This window comes from Mus musculus, chromosome 11, assembly GCF_000001635.26.
Source record: "Mus musculus strain C57BL/6J chromosome 11, GRCm38.p6 C57BL/6J".
In the NCBI taxonomy this organism is placed as follows: Eukaryota; Metazoa; Chordata; class Mammalia; order Rodentia; family Muridae; genus Mus; species Mus musculus.
Window position 1 is genome coordinate 98015833 of NC_000077.6, and position 18672 is coordinate 98034504.

Consider the following 18672-nt stretch of genomic DNA (forward strand, 5'->3'; position numbering starts at 1 on the left):
CTGTCCTGGCACTCACTTTGTAGACCAGGCTGGCCTCGAACTCAGAAATCCGCCTGCCTCTGCCTCCCGAGTGCCAGGATTAAAGGTGTGTGCCACCACTGCTTGGCGATTTTAAAAAATGTAAACCCCCTCCGTAAAAAAGGGCTGGTGGCACATCCCTTAAATCCCAGCTCTTGGGAGATAAAGGCAGGAGGATCTGTGAGTTCAAGGCCACCCGGTCTCCAGAGTGAGTTCCAGGATGGCCAGGGCTATTAAACAGAGAAACCCTGTCTTGAAAAAACAGGGAGGGGACTGGGGCTATCCCTCAGTGATAGAGCACTCACCTGATGGGAACAAGTCCTTAAGATCAATCTCATAAGCATGAATGGGTGTGCGTGCATGTGTGCGTGCGTGCGTGTGTGCAGGGACCAGGTTTAGAAGCTGGACGTATTCTGAAGACTGAATCAGGAGCACTGAAGTTCAAGGCAAGTATGGGCCACATAAACAGACTTTGCTCTAGGACAAACAATGGCCATGGCTGGGTTCCAGTCTAGAATGTTTGTTTGATTGTAGAAAGTAGGTTTGTTTTCCTTGTGGTGCTGGAGATTGAACCCAGGACCTTGTGCCAGCTGGGCAAGCACTCCACACTGAGCCACATCCCTCACCCAGGAAGAAGCAAGTCCATCACTTATCAAGTTATGTGGAAATAGCATCAGACACTTTGAAGGCTGTATGAGGAAGAAGAATCTAGCACAGCCTAAATACATTCTTCACAGGGGAAAGACACAGGGACAGACCTCAGTAAGCAACTGATCCAAAACAGACAGAGTCTGCCCAGGCTCTCTAGGGATGGAGGGAGGGGGCGGGGATGAGAATAACACGCACAGGTCCTCAACCATCATTAGTCTCACCTTGGCTTTCTCGAGCTGGGCTAAGGCCTGGCGCTCTGCCTCCTTCCTTAAGGCTTCCCGGTCCTCCTCCAGAGACACATCAGAGTCTGATGGTCGGCTCGTGTAGGACTCTGCTGAGCCCTGAAAGCAGAGAGGACCAGATGAAGGCCAGCGCCACTTCTCCTGGCTCCTGGGACCACATAGAGGTGCCACCAGGGGTCAAAGTTTGCAGGCCTGTGGGATGAGTGTGACCCTAGGAAAGGTGACAACAACCAGCTGGAGGTTAAGGCAGGTCTAATGACAGCTGCTTGGGGCTTGGGAGGGGTGGGAATCTGATAGGGGCACAGCACAAGGGAGGAGTGCCAGGGGGTGACTCTAACTCCCAGCTCCTCCTTCTCTGCCCTGCCCCTGAATGGCCGAGGAGGCATAGCAGAAACTCAACGCCATCCTTTCCAGGGACTGTAGCCACCTTCTTAAGCCTGAATCCTCACGGTTGCCCATGGGTGGTCTGTTGGAATGACAGGGCCACCAAAATCATTGATTGAGGATCGGGGGGAAGCAAGACACCATCCCTCCCCCTCTAGCTGGGAGTTCCTGAATAGGGCCACTCTGAGGCAACCCCAAGCTGCCTTATGCTATTCAGGGCAGTTCAGCAGGAGGTGTGAGGGGAGAGCAGAAGATGGACCAGGTCTCTGCCCCGACACTAGGCTGCTAGATTGCAGGGTAAAGTCAAGTTGTGAAGATTGAGTGTGACAGGAACCCAATGCAGACCACAGTCACCATCCCAGAGTGCCAAGGTCTCTGGTACAGACACACATATACATATGAGACACATGGAAGCTATACAGAAGTGTATAGCACTGGTCATGAGTGTGCAGATATGTGTGTGTGTGTGTCTATTTGGGAATACAAAAAGAACGCTTGGGAACATGTCCTCCACCGTGTGTGCTGGGTGTGAACAACTGAGTCACCAAGGGTGATCCAGAGGTCTATGTCCCTGAGGGTGGGAGGCAAAGGGTGGCAGAGGACAGGCTGCATGGATTTGGTGTGACTTCCGGAGGGAAGGGGGTGGCAGACAAGTGTGGGAGGGGATATGGAGAAGACGTGGAGTTACAGGTATGTGAGGGATCTCTCCTGAGGGCAGGAAAGAGTCACTTGGATAGGACTGTCCATTGCTTTGGCATGGGAGACGGAGGCCAAGACCTACCTCTCCCCAAATCATCAGGTGATACAGGCATTACCTTCCTAGGGAAAATCCTGGGAATGAGAAGCTAGAGATTTGAGTCACTAATTAAAGCTGGAGAGACACAAAACCAGGGGGAGGGAGAAGCAAAAGAACCCTCATTCTCCCTTGTTACACAGCCCCCCAAAACAAGAATACAGATGCCCAGAGAGACAGAGACACCCCCTGACCCCAACAGACTCACATATGCATACACGCACATACACACAATCAGAAAGGGGAGACAGGAAAGAGGAGAGGAGCGAAGAGATGAGCTGGGAGAAAGGCCCTCCTCAGCGGTCTGAGGGGTTCTTCCACCCACCCACCACCTGCCCCATCCCCAGCTCACCACTACCAGGGTCCGGCTGGGCACCTCCATCCCGGCGCCCTCAGTGCCTGGGCCCTGCCGGCCTAGGGGTGGCCCACACAGCCGGTTCCCCCAGGAGCTCAGGTTACAAGCAGAATTGCTACATGTGCAAACTGCTAGGGTATATTTAGCTCAGAGATGTGGCAAGGTCTGCCCCCCACTCCCGCCACCTACTGGGGGTAGGACTTGGGGAGCTGGGAAGAAGGAGCCTGTGGGGGTCTAAGCCCTTGGCTGACAAGGGGGAAACTGAAGGCTCTCTCTGCCTCAACCACAGAAGCATGCTATCACTGCTTCTAGGCCTGGCACTGGCCAGCTCTGGAACAGCAGGGCTAAAGGAATGATTAAGGAAAGAACTTCAGATCTGTTTGTGTATTTTAGACACACTCAGATCAAAACCTCCCTTCAGGATCTGGAGCTAAGCCTGGGCTCACACGTGAAAAACCCAGAGAGAGAAGAATCAAAAAGAAAGTACTCAGGGGGTGGGGGTGGGGGAGGATGGAATATGGAGTGTAAAAAATAAATTAATATAAAAAAAAAAAAAGGAAGTACTCAGTTCAGTCGGCTTGGACCCGGCAGGGCTCGCCCCAGGGGCCTCCTCCTACCAAGTGTCCTCTGCCCTCTCACGCTCTGTCTACTATCTCCTTAGCCACACTCCTTTTCTTCTCTGATCCCCAGCCCCTCTTGCCTTTTTTGGGTACCAGTCTTTGTTGAGATGCTCAGTAGTCATAGCAACCACATGCCTCCTCACTGCCTCTCCCCAGCCTAAGATGGCCTGGGGTTGAGGGAAGAGAGGGAAGTGGCAGTTTTCCCAGCTCAGCATGAGGGCCCAGAGAACTACTGTCAGCACCAACTTCAGCTAGGGATGCAGGCTACATCCCTCTAAAATAAAACACCCCTTATCTAACATCTTGCTCTCTCTCTCTCTCTCTCTCTCTCTCTCTCTCTCTCTCTCTGCATATTTAAAAGGAGTCATATTTGGAAGTGGAGAGAATATGTTCCCTGACCCATCCCTCACTAGGGCCCGGTATCTCAGCTTATTTCCAGGCACCTGCCTCAGCCCCACCCCATCACAGTTTCTGGGGGAGGATGTGGAAGCAGACAGCCGGCAGGGGGAGTGGGTGACAGCCCAAAGCAAGCCAGGAGGAGGCAGGCCAGGCTGTCCCTGAATGAGATGACGCAGGCAGGCAGGCAACAGGGGCAGGCAGCAGGGGCTGGGAGCTGGTGCTGGAGGAGAGGCGGAAGCAGTGGGTGCAGAGAGGTCAAGGGGTGGCGGGGCGTGGTGGTTCCAGGTAGGTGACAAGTGACAGAAGAAAAGGTGCCTGGAGAAAGTCGCAAGCCAACCTGCACCAACCGGTGGCGTCTCCCAAGCCCTCTTCCCGGTTAGGTTACCTGGCGGACGAAGCTGTTGGATGTTGTATCCGAGGACGTACTCCCGTCTGACCTTTTGAACCGCCCTTTCCTCTTGCTGTACTTGCCCTGGAGAGGTGGGGAAGGAACCAGAGTCAAATCAGAAAGATGCTTTCCTAGTTCAGCTCCTACCAGGGCTGCTGCTGTATACAGCCAGCCTAGCCTGGGGACGGACGCTCTGCTTGGCCCCACCCCTGTCCTCAGCTTCTCCTCCATAGAGGTGGCTAGCCTGAAAGGAAAGAGGGTCTTCTACCTCACTGACAATGCCCAGACAACAGTCACCATGAGGAACCTTTGCAAGCGAGCCTGGGATGCACACACAGGAATCCCCCAAATCAAGCAGAAGGCTGAGAAGCAGAAGGCCCGAGGAACGGGAGGCTCATTAGGCAGCAAAGCTAATTAAGATGCTGGGCAGGCTGCAGCAGCCTCCAGGGAAGGGAGAGGCTGCCTGCAGTGCTGGGGGGGGGGGTGGAGGAAGAGAGGGGGATGTCCTCTCCCCTGTATCTGGAGCTGAGGGGGCAGAGTGTGTGTTGTGCCCCCAGAGAGAGGAGGCAACCCAGGGCCTGGCTTGGTTCCTCCCCTGAGCCCCTGAGTAGGGAGGGAAAGACATTCAGCGCTTGAAGACATTTCTGAGGAAGGAAAAGAGGGAGGAGGTAGAGAACAGCCACATCCGGAGAAACTAAACATCCAACCTGTGGCCGGTGCCTAGGTGCCTCAGAGTAGGCTCAGCTTCCCACTCTGCCTCCACCCTAGCAGAACTTTCTCTCAGCCTCCGTCCTGGCAATCAGTGTTTATATTCCCCCCCAAGGCAGGATTCACTCTACTCCCACGCCAGCTGCTACTGCCCATGCCCCATCCCCATCATACTAACCCTGCTCCATCCATCTAAAGGCCCTGTGGCCCCACCCCAAGCTGAGACTAGAACATATACTCCTGCCAGTACCAGGTAAGATGGTTAATCTCTCTTAGTGGGCTCTAACTGGGGTGGGGGATCCTGTCTGACCTCTCATATGCCAAAGTTATGGCATTGAGTGTCTCTTTGCTTCCTATATGGGAGCTGCTTCTGTGCCCCCCTCATACACACACACACACACACACACACACACACACACACACACACACACTCATATTTCATATTCTTGGCCCTTGCCCAGTACAGGATGGGCAGAATGCCCAAAAGCTCCTGCCCCTAACCTCTATCCCAGACTTTCTTTGACCAAAGAGCCTAGAGGCACCTCAGCGACACTGCAGGCTCTGGCTCCTGAGACCTGGTGACAAGGAAGCTGGTGAGCCAGGCATAGTGACTCACACCTGTGATTCTCTACTCTTTGGAGGTAGAGGCAGGAGGATCATAAGTTCAAGGCCAGCATTGACTATATAAGATTCTATCACACACACACACACACACACACACACACACACACACACACACACACGAATAATAGGACTGAATATTCTATGATCCTCTTTCCTTCTCTAAAACTGAGCATACAGCTAAACTAGTTTTGAGGCTCTCTACAGACCTAAGAGCATTCTACAGTGAACCTCAAGACTCTTTCACAGCACTACCTCACCCCAGCTGGGCAAAGGGAGTGGCCTTCAGAGGGACAGGGGACAGCTGAAAGGAAGGCATCAGTCAGCTGCCTCCCAGACTCCAAGGGGCCTGGGGTGGAGAGACGAAGTATTTTTAGGTCTGACCTGACCCCCCCCCCCATACACACCCATCAACCACATCATGTTGCTTACAGTTGCTCCAGGCTGGCCACAGCAATGCAAGTGTTAATGCTATCCTTGGAGAAGGACAAGTCCTAGAGAAATCCCCTGGCATGGCCACCACATGCCCTGCTGGTCATTCTAGGGGGACCTTGTATGCCCAAGAACGCCCCTACCTAGGAATAACCCAGGCACATAGGAAAAGTGAACGTGCTAGAGGGCAGCGCCCCTCCCCCAGGTAAAACAGCGACCTCCACTCCAAGACAGTGAGTTGGCACCCATCCAACTTTCCAAACTTTGGCGGCTCCCACCCCTTGGGGCAGGGGGTGGGGTAAGCTAATGTGGGTGTTGGGAGTAGGGAAACATCCAAGACAGGGATGGAGACCAGGTGACTAGGGGAGGGCCTCCCTGAGCTGATCTCTTCTCCACCTTCGAAAGCCAATGTCTGAGCCTTCGAAGGCCTGTTGGCAACGCCCTCTGACCATCGTCTAGGCCTTTTCCCAGTATTACCCCCGCCCCACCCACACCCACTAGCGCCCCTAAACGTGCTCTGCGTCGCCCCCCTCGCCCGATTCGCTCTCCAGCCTCCCTCCAACTCCGCTTCTCAAGGCCTGGATTCCCCCCAACCCCCATCAGCATCCCCGCTGTCAGCCTGCTGGAGCCAGTACCCCAGCAGCAGGAACCTGGACGCGGGGGAGACCTGGAGGCGAGGTTGACAGGCATTCCAACCGCCTCCTCTCCGCTCCGCAGCACCGCAACCCGACTCGGACCAATAGTCCATCGATCATTAACCCTCGAGAATGGAGGGTCGCGCAGACACCCCTCTCCCATCCACGCGGGGCATATAACCCTTTCCTTCCCGGGGCTTTCCAAGCCGACCCCAAGATCCGTAGGAGCGGCCCTTTCCCTCGAGCTTGCCACCTCGCCTTACCTGTGGGCTGGGGTCGAAGACCTCCATAGGGATCTCTTGGGAAGGTGGGTAAGGGCCCCGGGACATGCCGCTCTTCTGGACCATGGAGAGGATCCTCCGGTCCGGCCGCCCTCCCAGCCCAGCCGGGCGCTCTCAGCGCATGGGAGAGGCCGTCCGAGCCCAGAGCAGCGCGGCGTCGCGCAGCCAGCACCGGGTGCAGTCTCCCAGCTGGACCTCCGGCTGCACGCTCGCCGCCTTGCTTGCCCTCCCGGCTCGCGCTGTGCTCTCTGCGGCCGCTGCCGCCGTCGCCGCCGCCGCCGCCTCCGCCCCTGAAGGTTCAGCATCTCCCCCCGCCCCTCCCTCGCTCCCGCCCCGCGCCGCGGCCCCGCCCCTCGAGCCCCTCAACCGGCTGCGCGCAGACAATGGCCGAGTGGCGTAGCCCCGCTGGCCTCCAGAACGTGGAGGGGCTCGATCGCTGTCCTCCGATTAGACTGGGATGAGGGCGGCCTGCAGGGGACTAAGGGGAAACCGGCCTTGAGGCTGGGATGGAGGTGGGGGGCGTTTACCAGTGTGTGCCAAGCGTTGATGGGGGGGTGGGGAGGTGGTGAAACGCCGCTCGGTATGACTGGTACCGCCTCCCTTTCTGTCCCAAACTACTCTCTCAGCTGGTCTCCCTGAGCGACTCTAGCTTGGGCCACCGGAACTTCCCGGTCCCTGTGATCCTGGGACCTGCCTTTAACTCCTTTCTCCCCAGTGTCAGGCCCAGGCCGCCATGAAACTAGCTGAGTAGACCTCCCTCTCCAACCGGGCTCTAGGTCTACTGGCCCCAGCCGGGCCTGGATGATGGGGTGAGTGTCCAAAGAAGGCCACCAGGGACATTAGGATTGCTATCCAGGGACCCAGGAATGCTTCGACCTCATCAGTTACTGAGGTCTCATAGGCTCTTCCAAAAGGCCAGGAGTCAGGCTTGGCAAGTCCCTGTTGCTTCTAAGAGAAGGGGAAGAGGAGGAAGTATAAACGGGGGGAGGAGCTATTCAAAATTATACACCATGACTGTTGACCTAGGGTTGTCTCTCTCCTTTATCCTTGACTGAGGAACAAATGTCCCAGAACTGTGGCTCCGGCTCAGCTGGTTATTGGATCCTAAAAGGGTCGACCTCCACCAAGCAGTGGTGGAGCACACATTTAATCCCAACACTATGGAGACAGAGGCAGGTCAGCCTCATTTACATAGTGACCCTCAGGACAACCTGGGCTACATAGAGAAGCCCCGTCTCAAATAAACAAACAAGCATTCTTTGTTTCCTACAGTGTTGCTAATACTATGGTATCTTTGCCCACTGAAATTCTTGGCAAGATGAGAGAACAGTAAGAGGCCCAGAAGCTGGGTCTGATGGTGTACAGCCATGTTGGGGGCTTGAGGCCAGCCTAGATCACATCATGAGTTTGAGGCCAGCCTTAGCTACATAGAGAGACCCTGTCACAAAACATGAATGAACAAGGAGGCTGGAGAAATGGCTCAGTGGTTAAGAGCACTAGCTATTTGCTCTTCCAGAGGTCCTGAGTTCAATTCCCAGCAACCACATGTTGGCTCACAACCGTTTGTAATGGCTTCTGATACCCTCTTCTGATGTGTCTGAAGACATCTACAGTAACTCATATAAATAAAATAAACCTTAAAAAAAAACATGAATGAACAAACAAAAAAAGTCCCACAACAAAAAAATGATGGCTGGGCTTCTGGGGGTGCTTAATGAGCAGCATGGGAGCCATCTGTGGCAAGAGGACCAGTTCTTCCTCCTCCATCCAGCTCAGAGAGCAGAGAGATAAGAAGATGAAGCCGGAGCCAGTCATGGTGGCGCACGCCTTTAATCCCAGCACTCGGGAGGCAGAGGCAGGCAGATTTCTGAGTTCCAGGCTAGCCTGGTCTACAAAGTGAGTTCCAGGACAGCCAGGACTATACAGAGAAACCCTGTCTCGAAAAACAAACAAACAAAAAAGATGAAGTCAGGCAGTGGTGGTGCACGCCTTTAATCCCAGCACTTGGGAGGCAGAGTGAGGACAGCCTGGTCTTCTACAAAGTGAGTTCCAGAACCAGGGCAGTCAGGGCTACACAGAGAAACCTTGTCTCGAAAAACAAGAAGAGGAAGAAGAAGAGGAAGAAGAAGAAGAAGAAGAAGAAGAAGAAGAAGAAGAAGAAGAAGAAGAAGAAGCAGCTTTGCCAACGTCCAGTGCCCTAAAATAAAGACTATTTTCTGCGTTTTGCTTGCCTAGAGCCTGTGTGCTGTTTGGATTCCTCACTGTGGATTCTGAGAAGTGATGTTCATTCTCTGATCACATCATCTGATAAGGACCCTGAGTAGTGAGGAAACCATGAACATTGCCAACACTGGCAGGGTTCCTGTCTGCACACTGAGGACAACAGAGCCTGGCAAGAGGCAGCAGCATGGGCCTCTCTAGCTAGGAATGACAGGAGGGCCTTTAACCTCAACATTCTAGAGGCAGGGGCAGCAGGCCTCTGTGAGTACAAGGTCAGCCTGTTTTACAGAGGACGTGCAGACTGGGTAAGGTCTACAGATCCTCCCACAAAAAGGAGGAGGAAGAAGAAGAGAAGGGAGAAGAAAGAAACCCAGTCTGTTTCATAAGTTGTAAAACAATGTAGATTTTTGTTTGTTTGTTTTATTTGATGATTGGAGACAGGGTTTCATTATGTAGCTCATCTGGCCCAGGCTGACCATGAACTTCCAGAGATCTGCCTCCTAAATGCTGGGCTTGGAGGCGTGCAGCACCACCAAGATGAGGATTTTTTATTTATTTATTTTTTGCTTGCTTGTTTGTTTTGTTGTTGTTTTGGGTTTTTGAGACGGGGTTTCTCTGTGTCGTCCTGGCTGTCCTGGAATTCACTCTGTAGACCAGGCTGGCCTTGAACTCAGAAATCCACCTGCCTCTGCCTCCCAAGTGCTGGGATTAAAGGCGTGCACCACCACCACTGCCTGGCCAAAATGAAGATTTTTTTAAAAGTTGACTATTTCTGAGATAGTGCATAAGTATGTTTCTTACCCTGGCTCTTTCCTTTTAACTCTCAGCTCATTTTACTGCTTAGAAAATTCAAAGAAGATAGCAACCAAGCACAGAGACGCAGACCTGTAAGTGCAATTCAAGCACTGGAGAGAAGGTAGAGGCAGGAAGATAGAGTTGAGGCCATCCTAGGCTACATAACAGGACCTTGTCTCAAAAACAAGCAGAGAAAAAGAAAGACTCTTGATTCAAGTAAGCAAGAGGACCAGAACCCTGATCTAGACCAGGCTGTTCTCAAACTCACAGAGATCCACCTGCCTTTGCCTCCTGAGTGCTGGTACATACTACAATACCCAGCTTGGGTCTAGGACTTTTAAAAAACAGGGTTATTTTTATTTATGTGCATATCCATGCATGCCATCATATCTGCTCTACCTCACTGTGCCAGCGCATGAGACTGGCACAGGGCACCAGGTAGCAAGGAGTTACTGACAGTTCTGAATGTTTACAGGCAGATATGGATGTTGGGAATCCAACTGCAATCCATTGCAAACGCACAAGCCTGTGCCATCTCTAGTCCCACTCCCTGGTTTTTGGGTTTGTTTTTTAATCGGGGCTCCCAATATCCGGGCTGGCCTTGAACTCCATATGTCGCTAAGGGTGGCCTTGAAATTCTGATCCTTCTGCCTCCCAAGTACTGGGGTCTTATTCTGTAGCCCAGATTGCCTGGACCACCTTAAATTTGGGTCCATATCATTTCCTGACAGGATTAAGGGAGTAAGCCAGCTGCTCCGCTCCGGAGCTCCAGATATTTGAACTTTTGGCCCCCAGAACATTCTCTTTGGGTTTTCAGTCAGAGGTCTCCAAAGCCATTCGTCCTTTTTTGTTCTGACAACCCTTCGTTTAGTCAATGTAGGGTCTCCTCACACGGACTTGCTACAGTGCAGATTGAGCCAAACGAGATTGGTTCCGCTTGCTTGTGCTAACGCCTTTTTTGTAATAGTAGATGCATATGATTTTCACAAGTGGATGACAGAAATACGAGGCTTAGGTTCAGACTACAATGGAGATTGAAATGGAAGCATCCAGAGATAGGGATCTGCGGGGGCACTGAGAAAAATCTCTTGGTTTTTGCCTGCGCGCGAGCTACTACTCTCTGGGAGCGAAAGCGGGGTAGTGTCCGCTGGCTCTCCGCCGTCCTTATTCTCTAACACTCCCTTCGCTCCTTTTCTCCCAGCTAATCTAGAAACCTTTCACAGACCGCTAGCCCTCCGCGAAGACCAGGCCGTCCAGGCCAAACCCTCCTCACGCCGCCTGCGCGACTTAGCGTGACTTCCGGCTACCCAGAGGACCACGTGACCAAACGCCCTCACTGCGCATGTGCGCCGCGGAGTCGGACTGAACCATTTTGCCCGACGAAAGGGGTAGGTCTTTTGTGTTTTACAGTTTAAAACTGATTCTCGATCTCCAGTATCTAGGATCACGATTTTTTAGGAAGAAAACAAATTAGTGTGAGATGAAATAAGGTGAAATAGCGTAGCGTAAATACAGACAATCATGGAGTGGGGCTTGGGCTCTCCCCTTCGCAGATAATGGGCGGAGCCTGCGGCCCACAAGCTCTTTCCTTTCGCTGCTGCGGCCGCAGCCATGAGGTGAGCGGGCCCGGCTCTCGGTTCTTGGCCGATGAGGTCGACGGGGCCGACGGGGCCGGCAAGGCTTGGCAGGGATCGGGGCCGGGACCCCGGATGGCAGAGGGGAGAGGGGAGGCGAGCGTGGTGCGGCCGCACCCGGAGCGCGGAGAGCGCGCACGGCCTGGGCCTAGGGAGGGTGGAACGCGGGACGCCGAGGCCCGAAGATCTCCCGCGGGCGCCGCTCTCTGCCTGTCACGCGTTGTGAGGCAGGGCGCGGGGAGAGCAGCGGCGACAGGGCCCTGAGTGGCTCCTCGGCTCGCCGGAGCCCAACAGACCCCTACCATGTAACGTGGGACAAGTCTCGGGCAAGGCCAGGCCTCCGAGTGCGGAGGATGAGGTGCCGGGTCGGCTTCCGCCCGAACGGCTGGACGAGGTTTATTAACGTGAAAAAGAGCCCAGAAAGCAAAGAGCCTCGCCTGTTCTGGGTAAACAGGCTGCGTCACAGTCGAGTCTGATCAATTCGTGTCTGATCCTTAACATTAAAGTCTTCACCGAGCCAAGTACCCGGAAGAGCTTAAGCACCCCTTCCCCCCACCCCAGATCTCAAATGGCTGGCCACTTTGGCCACGTTCATTGCCCAGGTCTTTCTTGGTTTGGATTTAAGGCCTTGCTTTGGAAATAGTTATTAGAGGACAGGAAGGGGTGGCAAAAATTTTAGGTCTAGGGGGTGTGTTTGCCCTTAATAGAAATGTATGCATACTGGTGTATATTTTAGAGGGAAGATTTTGCTTGGAGTGTTTGTTGTTGTTCAGATGTCGCTTCCAGGGCTTACTAGTGCTTTCTGTGTACCCAGTATGCTCAGGCTACAGAAGAGGCTTGCCTCTAGTGTCCTCCGCTGCGGGAAAAAGAAGGTCTGGTTGGATCCCAATGAGACCAATGAAATCGCCAATGCCAACTCCCGTGAGTATGATCTGTCACCCTCACTCACTATCTACCTATAAGGAGATAAGTATGTATGTCTTATACATATATCATTGTATATAGAAATAGTTTATAGGGTGCAACCATCTCGTGTTACATTAATAATTTATGAGTAAAGTGAGTATTTTATGTCCCGTGGAAGTTTTTGATATTTAAAGACTGGAGGATGTTGGATGAGGTTTCAAGACAGAAGCAAGCCTTGTTAGTATCAGACCAAGTACTTTGTTAAACTGCATTTCAGATACACCAATATGCTATGAAATATTTACGAGGTAAATGTTCTTTTTAAAATAAGTATTCCAGGATTTCATCTCCTTTTCAGGATGTTGGGTCAAGGGTAAGAGCTTGACTTTTGTGGCTGGCACTTTACTAACGGGTGTGTTGTGCCTTCCCAGGTCAGCAGATCAGGAAGCTGATCAAGGATGGGCTGATCATCCGCAAGCCTGTGACTGTCCATTCCCGGGCTCGTTGCCGGAAAAACACCCTGGCCCGACGGAAGGGCAGGCATATGGGCATAGGTGAGAATGGTCTAGCCTTTCACTCTGCCTCTTAGATGGGTACACTGGGTAGAGCACTTGTCAGCAAGCTTAAGACCGGTCCGGCTCTACATTCACACTGGTGATATTTTTTCTCCCATCTTGTGCAGTTGCTGGGTGGTAACTATCTTCTTTTGCATGGATACAAGTTGGCACTAGTGCTGAGTTTGTTGGTGGGAAAAGATGTCAGCATTAAGTCCCTACATTCTGCTTATGCTGGGGATTCTACTGGGTGTTTTTTGTTTTTTGTTTTTTTTCAAGACAGGGTTTCTCTGTAGCCCTGGCTGTGCTGGAACTCACTCTGTAGACCAGGCTGGCCTTGAACTCAGAAATCTGCCTGCCTCTGCCTCCCGAGTGCTGGGATTAAAGGCGTGCACCACCACTGCCCAGCTTACTGGATGTTTTTAAATGGGATTGAAAGGGGTGGCTAGGAAGTTGGGGTACGCTTACTGATGATCATGCAGGGGATGTGAAGTTTGGTCCCAGCTCTCGTGGCCCACCTGTTTGGGGAAATGACTTGTAGGGCCATTGTTGTTTACAGGATAGGGGGTCATACATACTACCCTTTGTCCTGCCACAGCCTCATGGCTCATAGAGTGAGAGTTTGTGCTAAAGCTGGTGGATCTCAATTTCAAGACCCGCTTTAGTGCTGTCCCCAGCCCTGAAAGGAGAAATTAGTTGTTAATGTCTGTGTTTATTGAGACTGTCCTCTATACAGCTCTGACCTGTGCAGAGCCATCCATCCGTCTCTGCTGTTTGTCTTCTCTTGACTCAGTAGGTAACAGAAATTAAGTGTTTGGATGGACCTAATATTTCTTAAAATGAAAGACAGGTGAGGGGAAGACAGCTCAGTTGCCTCTGGTGAGTAACTTAAAACTTAAAGAGTCTCGATTCTAATTCTTGCTCAGGGAAGAGGAAGGGTACTGCCAATGCTCGGATGCCTGAGAAGGTGACCTGGATGAGAAGGATGAGGATCCTGCGCCGGCTTCTCAGGAGATACCGGGAATCCAAGAAGATTGACCGCCATATGTAAGCTCCCACTTTTATGGCTTTGTCTTTTCATCCATCTCTGTCTCAGTTTGAACAGGGAATCCGCCAGAGAAGTGGGTTATTTTCCCCTTATGCTATCAGTAGCCTAAGATTTAAATTGGCCAGGCAGGTAGTGTGTAGGAGCTGCCCCCAAAGCCTTTGGGGACTGGAGTCCCTGTAATAACAGACTTAGTGACCTTGGGGAGAGGAACAAACCCACATGTCCCACTGTTAACCAGAGTTACACTGTCTCCTGCAGGTATCACAGCCTGTACCTGAAGGTCAAAGGGAATGTGTTCAAAAACAAGCGCATCCTCATGGAGCACATCCACAAGCTGAAGGCAGACAAGGCCCGCAAGAAGCTCCTGGCGTAAGTTCAAGATGGATCTTGGGGCTGGAGAGATGGCTCAGGCTAAGAGCCCTGGCTGCTCTTCCAGAGGTCCTGAGTTCAATTCCCAGCAACCACACGGTGGCTCACAGCCATCTGTAATGTGTTCTGATGCCCTCTGCCCTCTTCTGGTGTGTCTGAAGATAGCAGCAGTGTACTTATGTACATTAAATAAGTAAATACTTTTTAAAAAATGTTATTTAATAAAAAAACCTACCACCTGCCCATCCTCACCTATCTAGGTGAAGCAGGAACTGCTGCTATTCTTTGGGCTGATGTGGCTCCAAGGGTTTAGAGGTCTGGGGTGTGCCTCTTTCCAGCTATTCATCTGTGCCCAGACTGACTCTCTTTCTCTTTCTTGCACCAGTGACCAGGCTGAGGCTCGCAGGTCTAAGACCAAGGAAGCACGAAAGCGCCGGGAGGAGCGCCTCCAGGCCAAGAAGGAAGAGATCATCAAGACTCTGTCCAAGGAGGAGGAGACCAAGAAATAAAGCTTCCCTCGTGTCTGTACATAGCGGCCTGGCTGTGGCCTCATGTGGATCAGTCTTTAAAATAAAACAAGCCTTTGTCTGTTGCCCTCTTGTTTAGCAGTTTTGGCTGCTGTGTCTTAATGAGAGCTGGCCACGGGACCCTGGGATGTCAGCCTAGACTTCAGGGTGGTATTGGGACTTACTGAAGGGTCACCTATTTCTTGTAGCCATAAGTGATGTTTCTGTTCTCTAGAGTGGCTGAGTCCATCAAGCAGCCTGTGTGCTCAGATGCTTGAGACCAACCTGCCTTAGCATCTCATGAAGCATTGACTGAGTGGTTGTTGGTTATGTAGCCCTGGCTGTCCTGGAACTCACGCTGTAGACCAGGCTTGGCCTCAAACTCAGAAATCTGCCTGCCCCTGCCCCCCAAGTGCTGGGATTAAAGGCATGCGCCACCACTGCCTGGCTGGGTTTGTTTAAGATTTATGTATATGAGTGCTCCTCATTTACACCAGAAGAGGGCATCCAATTTCATTGCAGATGGTTGTGAGCCACTATGTGGTTACTGGGAATTGAACTCTAGAAGAGCAGTCAGTGCTGTTAACTGCTGAGCCATCTCCAGCCTGTACTTACCCTGTTAGCTGCTGTTTATAAGGTTTTTAATAATTGCTGTGAGCTGAGTACATTGACCCTGTAGACTTGACACTATAATGAAGTAGGGTCAATCACGTCCATTTTGTCAATCACTGAGAGGAGCATGGATGAACAAGGAGGATGCTGTGTGATGGTTTAACATGTCTGGTGACAGGTCGGCTCTGAGTTACACTTGGATTACCAGGGTAAGTTGTGTCCTCAGTAGCAGGGCCTTTCAAGGAAGCAGTGGAAAGAATGAGGTGGAGGAGGCAGGTGTATAGAGGCACAAGGGCCGGTAGACCCCAGGGCTCTGCTTTATCCAGTTCTGGGCCTGGAAGAAAGCAGGTGGTAGAAGGCTCTAAGACCAGACTCAGAAACAACACCTTCCTATGTGGCTAGGTACAAGGCCTGGCACAGGGGAGTTATTTCTGCCTTTGCTACCATGGGCTCTTCCTATAAGACTTTTCCTAATGGCAAAGCTTCCAAGGCCTGGAGAAAAGGAGTGTCCTCGGCCAAGCTCTCAGCTTAGCCTGGACATAAGTCCAGCTCAACTGAGGGGAAAGTTTAGAGACCACCCTATCCCAGACAGGGACCACAGAAGGGGACTGCAGTGATCCAAGCATAATAGTCACGGTTCCATTCTGAGCCAGGAGATGGCGCTGTTCGTTCACTGCTGGTTTGTATACTCCAGCTTCTCCGGCTTTTTGTTTGGTTGACATTGGGTGATTTTGAAAGGTTAAAATGTTTATTTAAATTTTTTTTTTTTTTTAAAGATTGATTTATTATATGTAAGTACACTGTAGCTGTCTTCTGACACTCCAGAAGAGGGAGTCAGATCTCATTATAGATGAGGACTTACTTGCGTTGATGTTTTGCGTACATGGAGTGGATGTCTGTGTGAAGATACCAGACATTCTGGAACTGGAATTATAAATAGTTGTGAGCTGCCATATTGGGAATTGGCAGCTGGGAAATGAACCTGGGTCCTCTGGAAAAGCAACATCTGAGCCATCTCCCCAGCCCTATGGCAGTTTGTTTTAATGTCAACTTGCCACAAATTAGAATCAACTGAGTAGGGAGCCTCACCTGAGGAATTCGCATTGCCTTAATAAATGTTAGGAAGACACACCCGCCAAGGGTCCAGATAAAGAAGGGCCACAGGAGAAGGACAATTACTCCTTTGTCTAATTGATCTTCTCTTGTGCCACCAAGTTAACTTAGGCTGCGCTACAGCAATTCCAGGCTTCCACCACTGACTACAAAACAATGGCTCGCTAAAGACTAGGTTTTCCGTGCCAGAGGGGGCTGCTTAGGCTCCCAGCCTTAGGACCTGAGCCAGTCAGTAAGCAGCACTCTCCAATGGTCTCTGCTTCCATTCCCAACCCCAGGTTTTCGACCTTGAGTTCCTGCCCTGGTTTTCCTCAGCTGTAACCTGTAACCCAAATAAACCCTGTCCTCGTCCAAGTTGTTTTAGGTCATTTTCACACAGTGACAGACAGAGAAGCAAACTAGGAAAGATACAGGAAGTGATGGATGGGCTGAGGGTTCTCAAAAAACCACTCATGACAGACAATGCTCTGCCACTGAGCTATCCTACTGTTCTTTTCTGTTATCCCACTGTTATTTTCTCCTGACAGCCACCCCAGACCTGGAAGGAACACCTCTCCTATCACCGGCTCTGACACTTTGACAAGAAAATACATGAAGGGAGTCTAATTTTCAGAGAACTTCAAGCATCAGGCCTCCCTAAATAGGGCTGGAAAGAGGGCTCAGCGGTTAAGAGCATTGGCTGCTCTTGGAGAGATCCTGAGTTCAGTTCCCAGCAACCACATGGTGGCTCATAACCATCTGTAATGGGATCAGATGCCCTCTTCTGATGTGGTGACCTCATATACATAAAAGTAAATAAATAAATCTTTAAAAGAAAGAGCCAGGCGTGGTGGCGCACGCCTTTAATCCCAGCACTCGGGAGGCAGAGGCAGGCAGATTTCTGAGTTCGAGGCCAGCCTACAATGGAAGCAGAGACCATTGGAGAGTGCTGCTTACTGACTGGCTCAGGTCCTAAGGCTGGGAGCCTAAGCAGCCCCCTCTGGCACGGAAAACCTAGTCTTTAGCGAGGTCTACAAAGTGAGTTCCAGGATAGCCAGGGCTATACAGAGAAACCCTGTCTCGAAAAAAGAAAAAAAAGAAAAATAAAGAAAGAAAAAGAAGGAAGGAGGAAAGAAAAAAGAAAAGAAAGATAACTGTTGAATCCACTCCAGGCCCTGGAAATCCAATCAACTTAGCCCTGAAGTATAGCTTTGCAGCATAGGATGTTCTTAGCATGAGTTCCAGCCCCAGCTCCAACCTCCTTAGCCCCTCCAGCCCCTCACAATGGGCCCTTTCATTCAAGAGTACACGACTTGGGGCTGGAGAGATGGGTAGCTGTTTAGAGCGTTTGCTGCTACTCCTGAGGACTCGATTGATTTCAATTCCCAGAGCGCACACTGGGCAGTCCCAGCCACCTGTGACTCTGGCCCTAATGCCGTCTGCCCTTCCTTGGCACCCACTCATATCTAGCACACACACATAGGAACACACACATTAAAAATAAAAACAAAGCCGGGTGTGCTGGCACACACCTTTAATCCCAGCAGAGGCAGAGGAAGGCAGATTTCTGAGTTCTCTACAGAGTGAGTTCCAGGACAGCCAGGGATATACAGAGAAACCCTGTCTCAAAAAAAAAAAAACAAAAATAATAAAAATAAATAAATAAAAACAAATCTTTTAAAAAGTATATGACTGGCCAGGCATGGTGGTACATATAATCCTGTCACTCCGGAGCCTGACTGCTCCCAAGTTTGAGGCCATCTGGAGCTACACAGCAAAACAGAATGAAAGTATAGAACTATTCCTATGAAATATTTATATATATCTTTCCAAGGGACTCACTGTCTCCTAGGTAAAGACCCTGAAAAAAGCCAACTCATTCTTTCTTTTTGTTTGTTTGTTTTCAAGACAGGGTTTCTCTGTGTAGCCCTGGTTATCCTGAAACTTAGCCTATAGATCATGCTGGCCCCGAACTCCAAGATCCACCTGCTTCCATCTCTGAGTCCTGAGGTTAAAGGTGTGTGCCAGCATCCAGCTATCCAAGTTGCTCCAGCGACTTTCCAGAATCTCAACATTGTCTAGTTATGAGTACCATGGAGGTCTGGCTCGGGCTGCCAGCTGTGGGTATGACTCAGTAGTGCCACGGCAGAGCCACGGGTGTAGGCTGTGAGCTGGAGACAGGCTGGGAAAGTGAGGCTGGCTTTGGCCTCCTCCCTGGTGGCATAAGTGAAGCTGAGGCAGGGATGGTGGGTTCTGCCACCCCCTTTAAAACAGAAGACTGAGTCTAGAAGTGCACAACTGCTTTCCTTGGGGTCCAAGCCCTGGGGGACTGAGGGATGCAGGAGACTGAAGAGAGGGGACTAGGCTACCTATGTGATGGGATTACATAAAGAGCCTCACTGCCGGGGG

At 51.4% G+C, this 18672-nt stretch overlaps 2 protein-coding genes across 17 annotated transcripts in view; one reads left to right on the forward strand and one right to left on the reverse strand.

Moving 5' to 3' along the window:
• The window catches only part of Cacnb1 (calcium channel, voltage-dependent, beta 1 subunit), a 21527-nt gene extending 14325 nt beyond the window's left edge, over nucleotides 1-7202 (reverse strand). For 5 of the 13 annotated variants that reach the window (NM_145121.3, NM_001282977.1, NM_001282978.1 and 2 more), the window contains exons 1-3: nucleotides 6510-6795; nucleotides 3848-3934; nucleotides 891-1010 (exon numbers count right to left, since the gene is read on the reverse strand). In NM_145121.3, coding sequence (NP_660099.2) covers nucleotides 891-1010; nucleotides 3848-3934; nucleotides 6510-6593 — 291 coding nt within the window. In that variant the 5' untranslated portion in view covers nucleotides 6594-6795. Of the gene's footprint in view, nucleotides 1-890; nucleotides 1011-2440; nucleotides 2541-3847; nucleotides 3935-6246; nucleotides 6387-6509; nucleotides 6853-7054 lie in introns of those variants that run through there. The other 8 variants (XM_006532092.3, XM_006532091.3, XM_017314236.2 and 5 more) reach the window with 6 other exon arrangements.
• Nucleotides 6171-14661, forward strand: Rpl19 (ribosomal protein L19). 4 transcript variants are annotated; one of them, XM_030245705.1, is made up of 8 exons: nucleotides 6881-7336; nucleotides 9575-9634; nucleotides 10744-10930; nucleotides 11991-12097; nucleotides 12514-12636; nucleotides 13563-13683; nucleotides 13943-14053; nucleotides 14439-14646. In XM_030245705.1, the coding sequence occupies exons 4-8, from the start codon at nucleotides 11992-11994 to the stop codon at nucleotides 14560-14562; spliced, it is 585 nt and encodes a 194-aa protein (XP_030101565.1). In that variant the 5' UTR covers nucleotides 6881-7336; nucleotides 9575-9634; nucleotides 10744-10930; nucleotide 11991; the 3' UTR covers nucleotides 14563-14646. The 4 variants fall into 4 exon arrangements, with proteins under 4 accessions (XP_006532673.1, XP_030101565.1, NP_001152955.1 ...); XM_006532610.4 differs by lacking the exon at nucleotides 9575-9634 and having other exon boundaries at nucleotides 6171-7336; NM_001159483.1 differs by lacking the exons at nucleotides 6881-7336; nucleotides 9575-9634 and having other exon boundaries at nucleotides 10878-10930; nucleotides 14439-14661.
• The last annotated feature ends 4011 nt before the right edge of the window (nucleotides 14662-18672 follow it).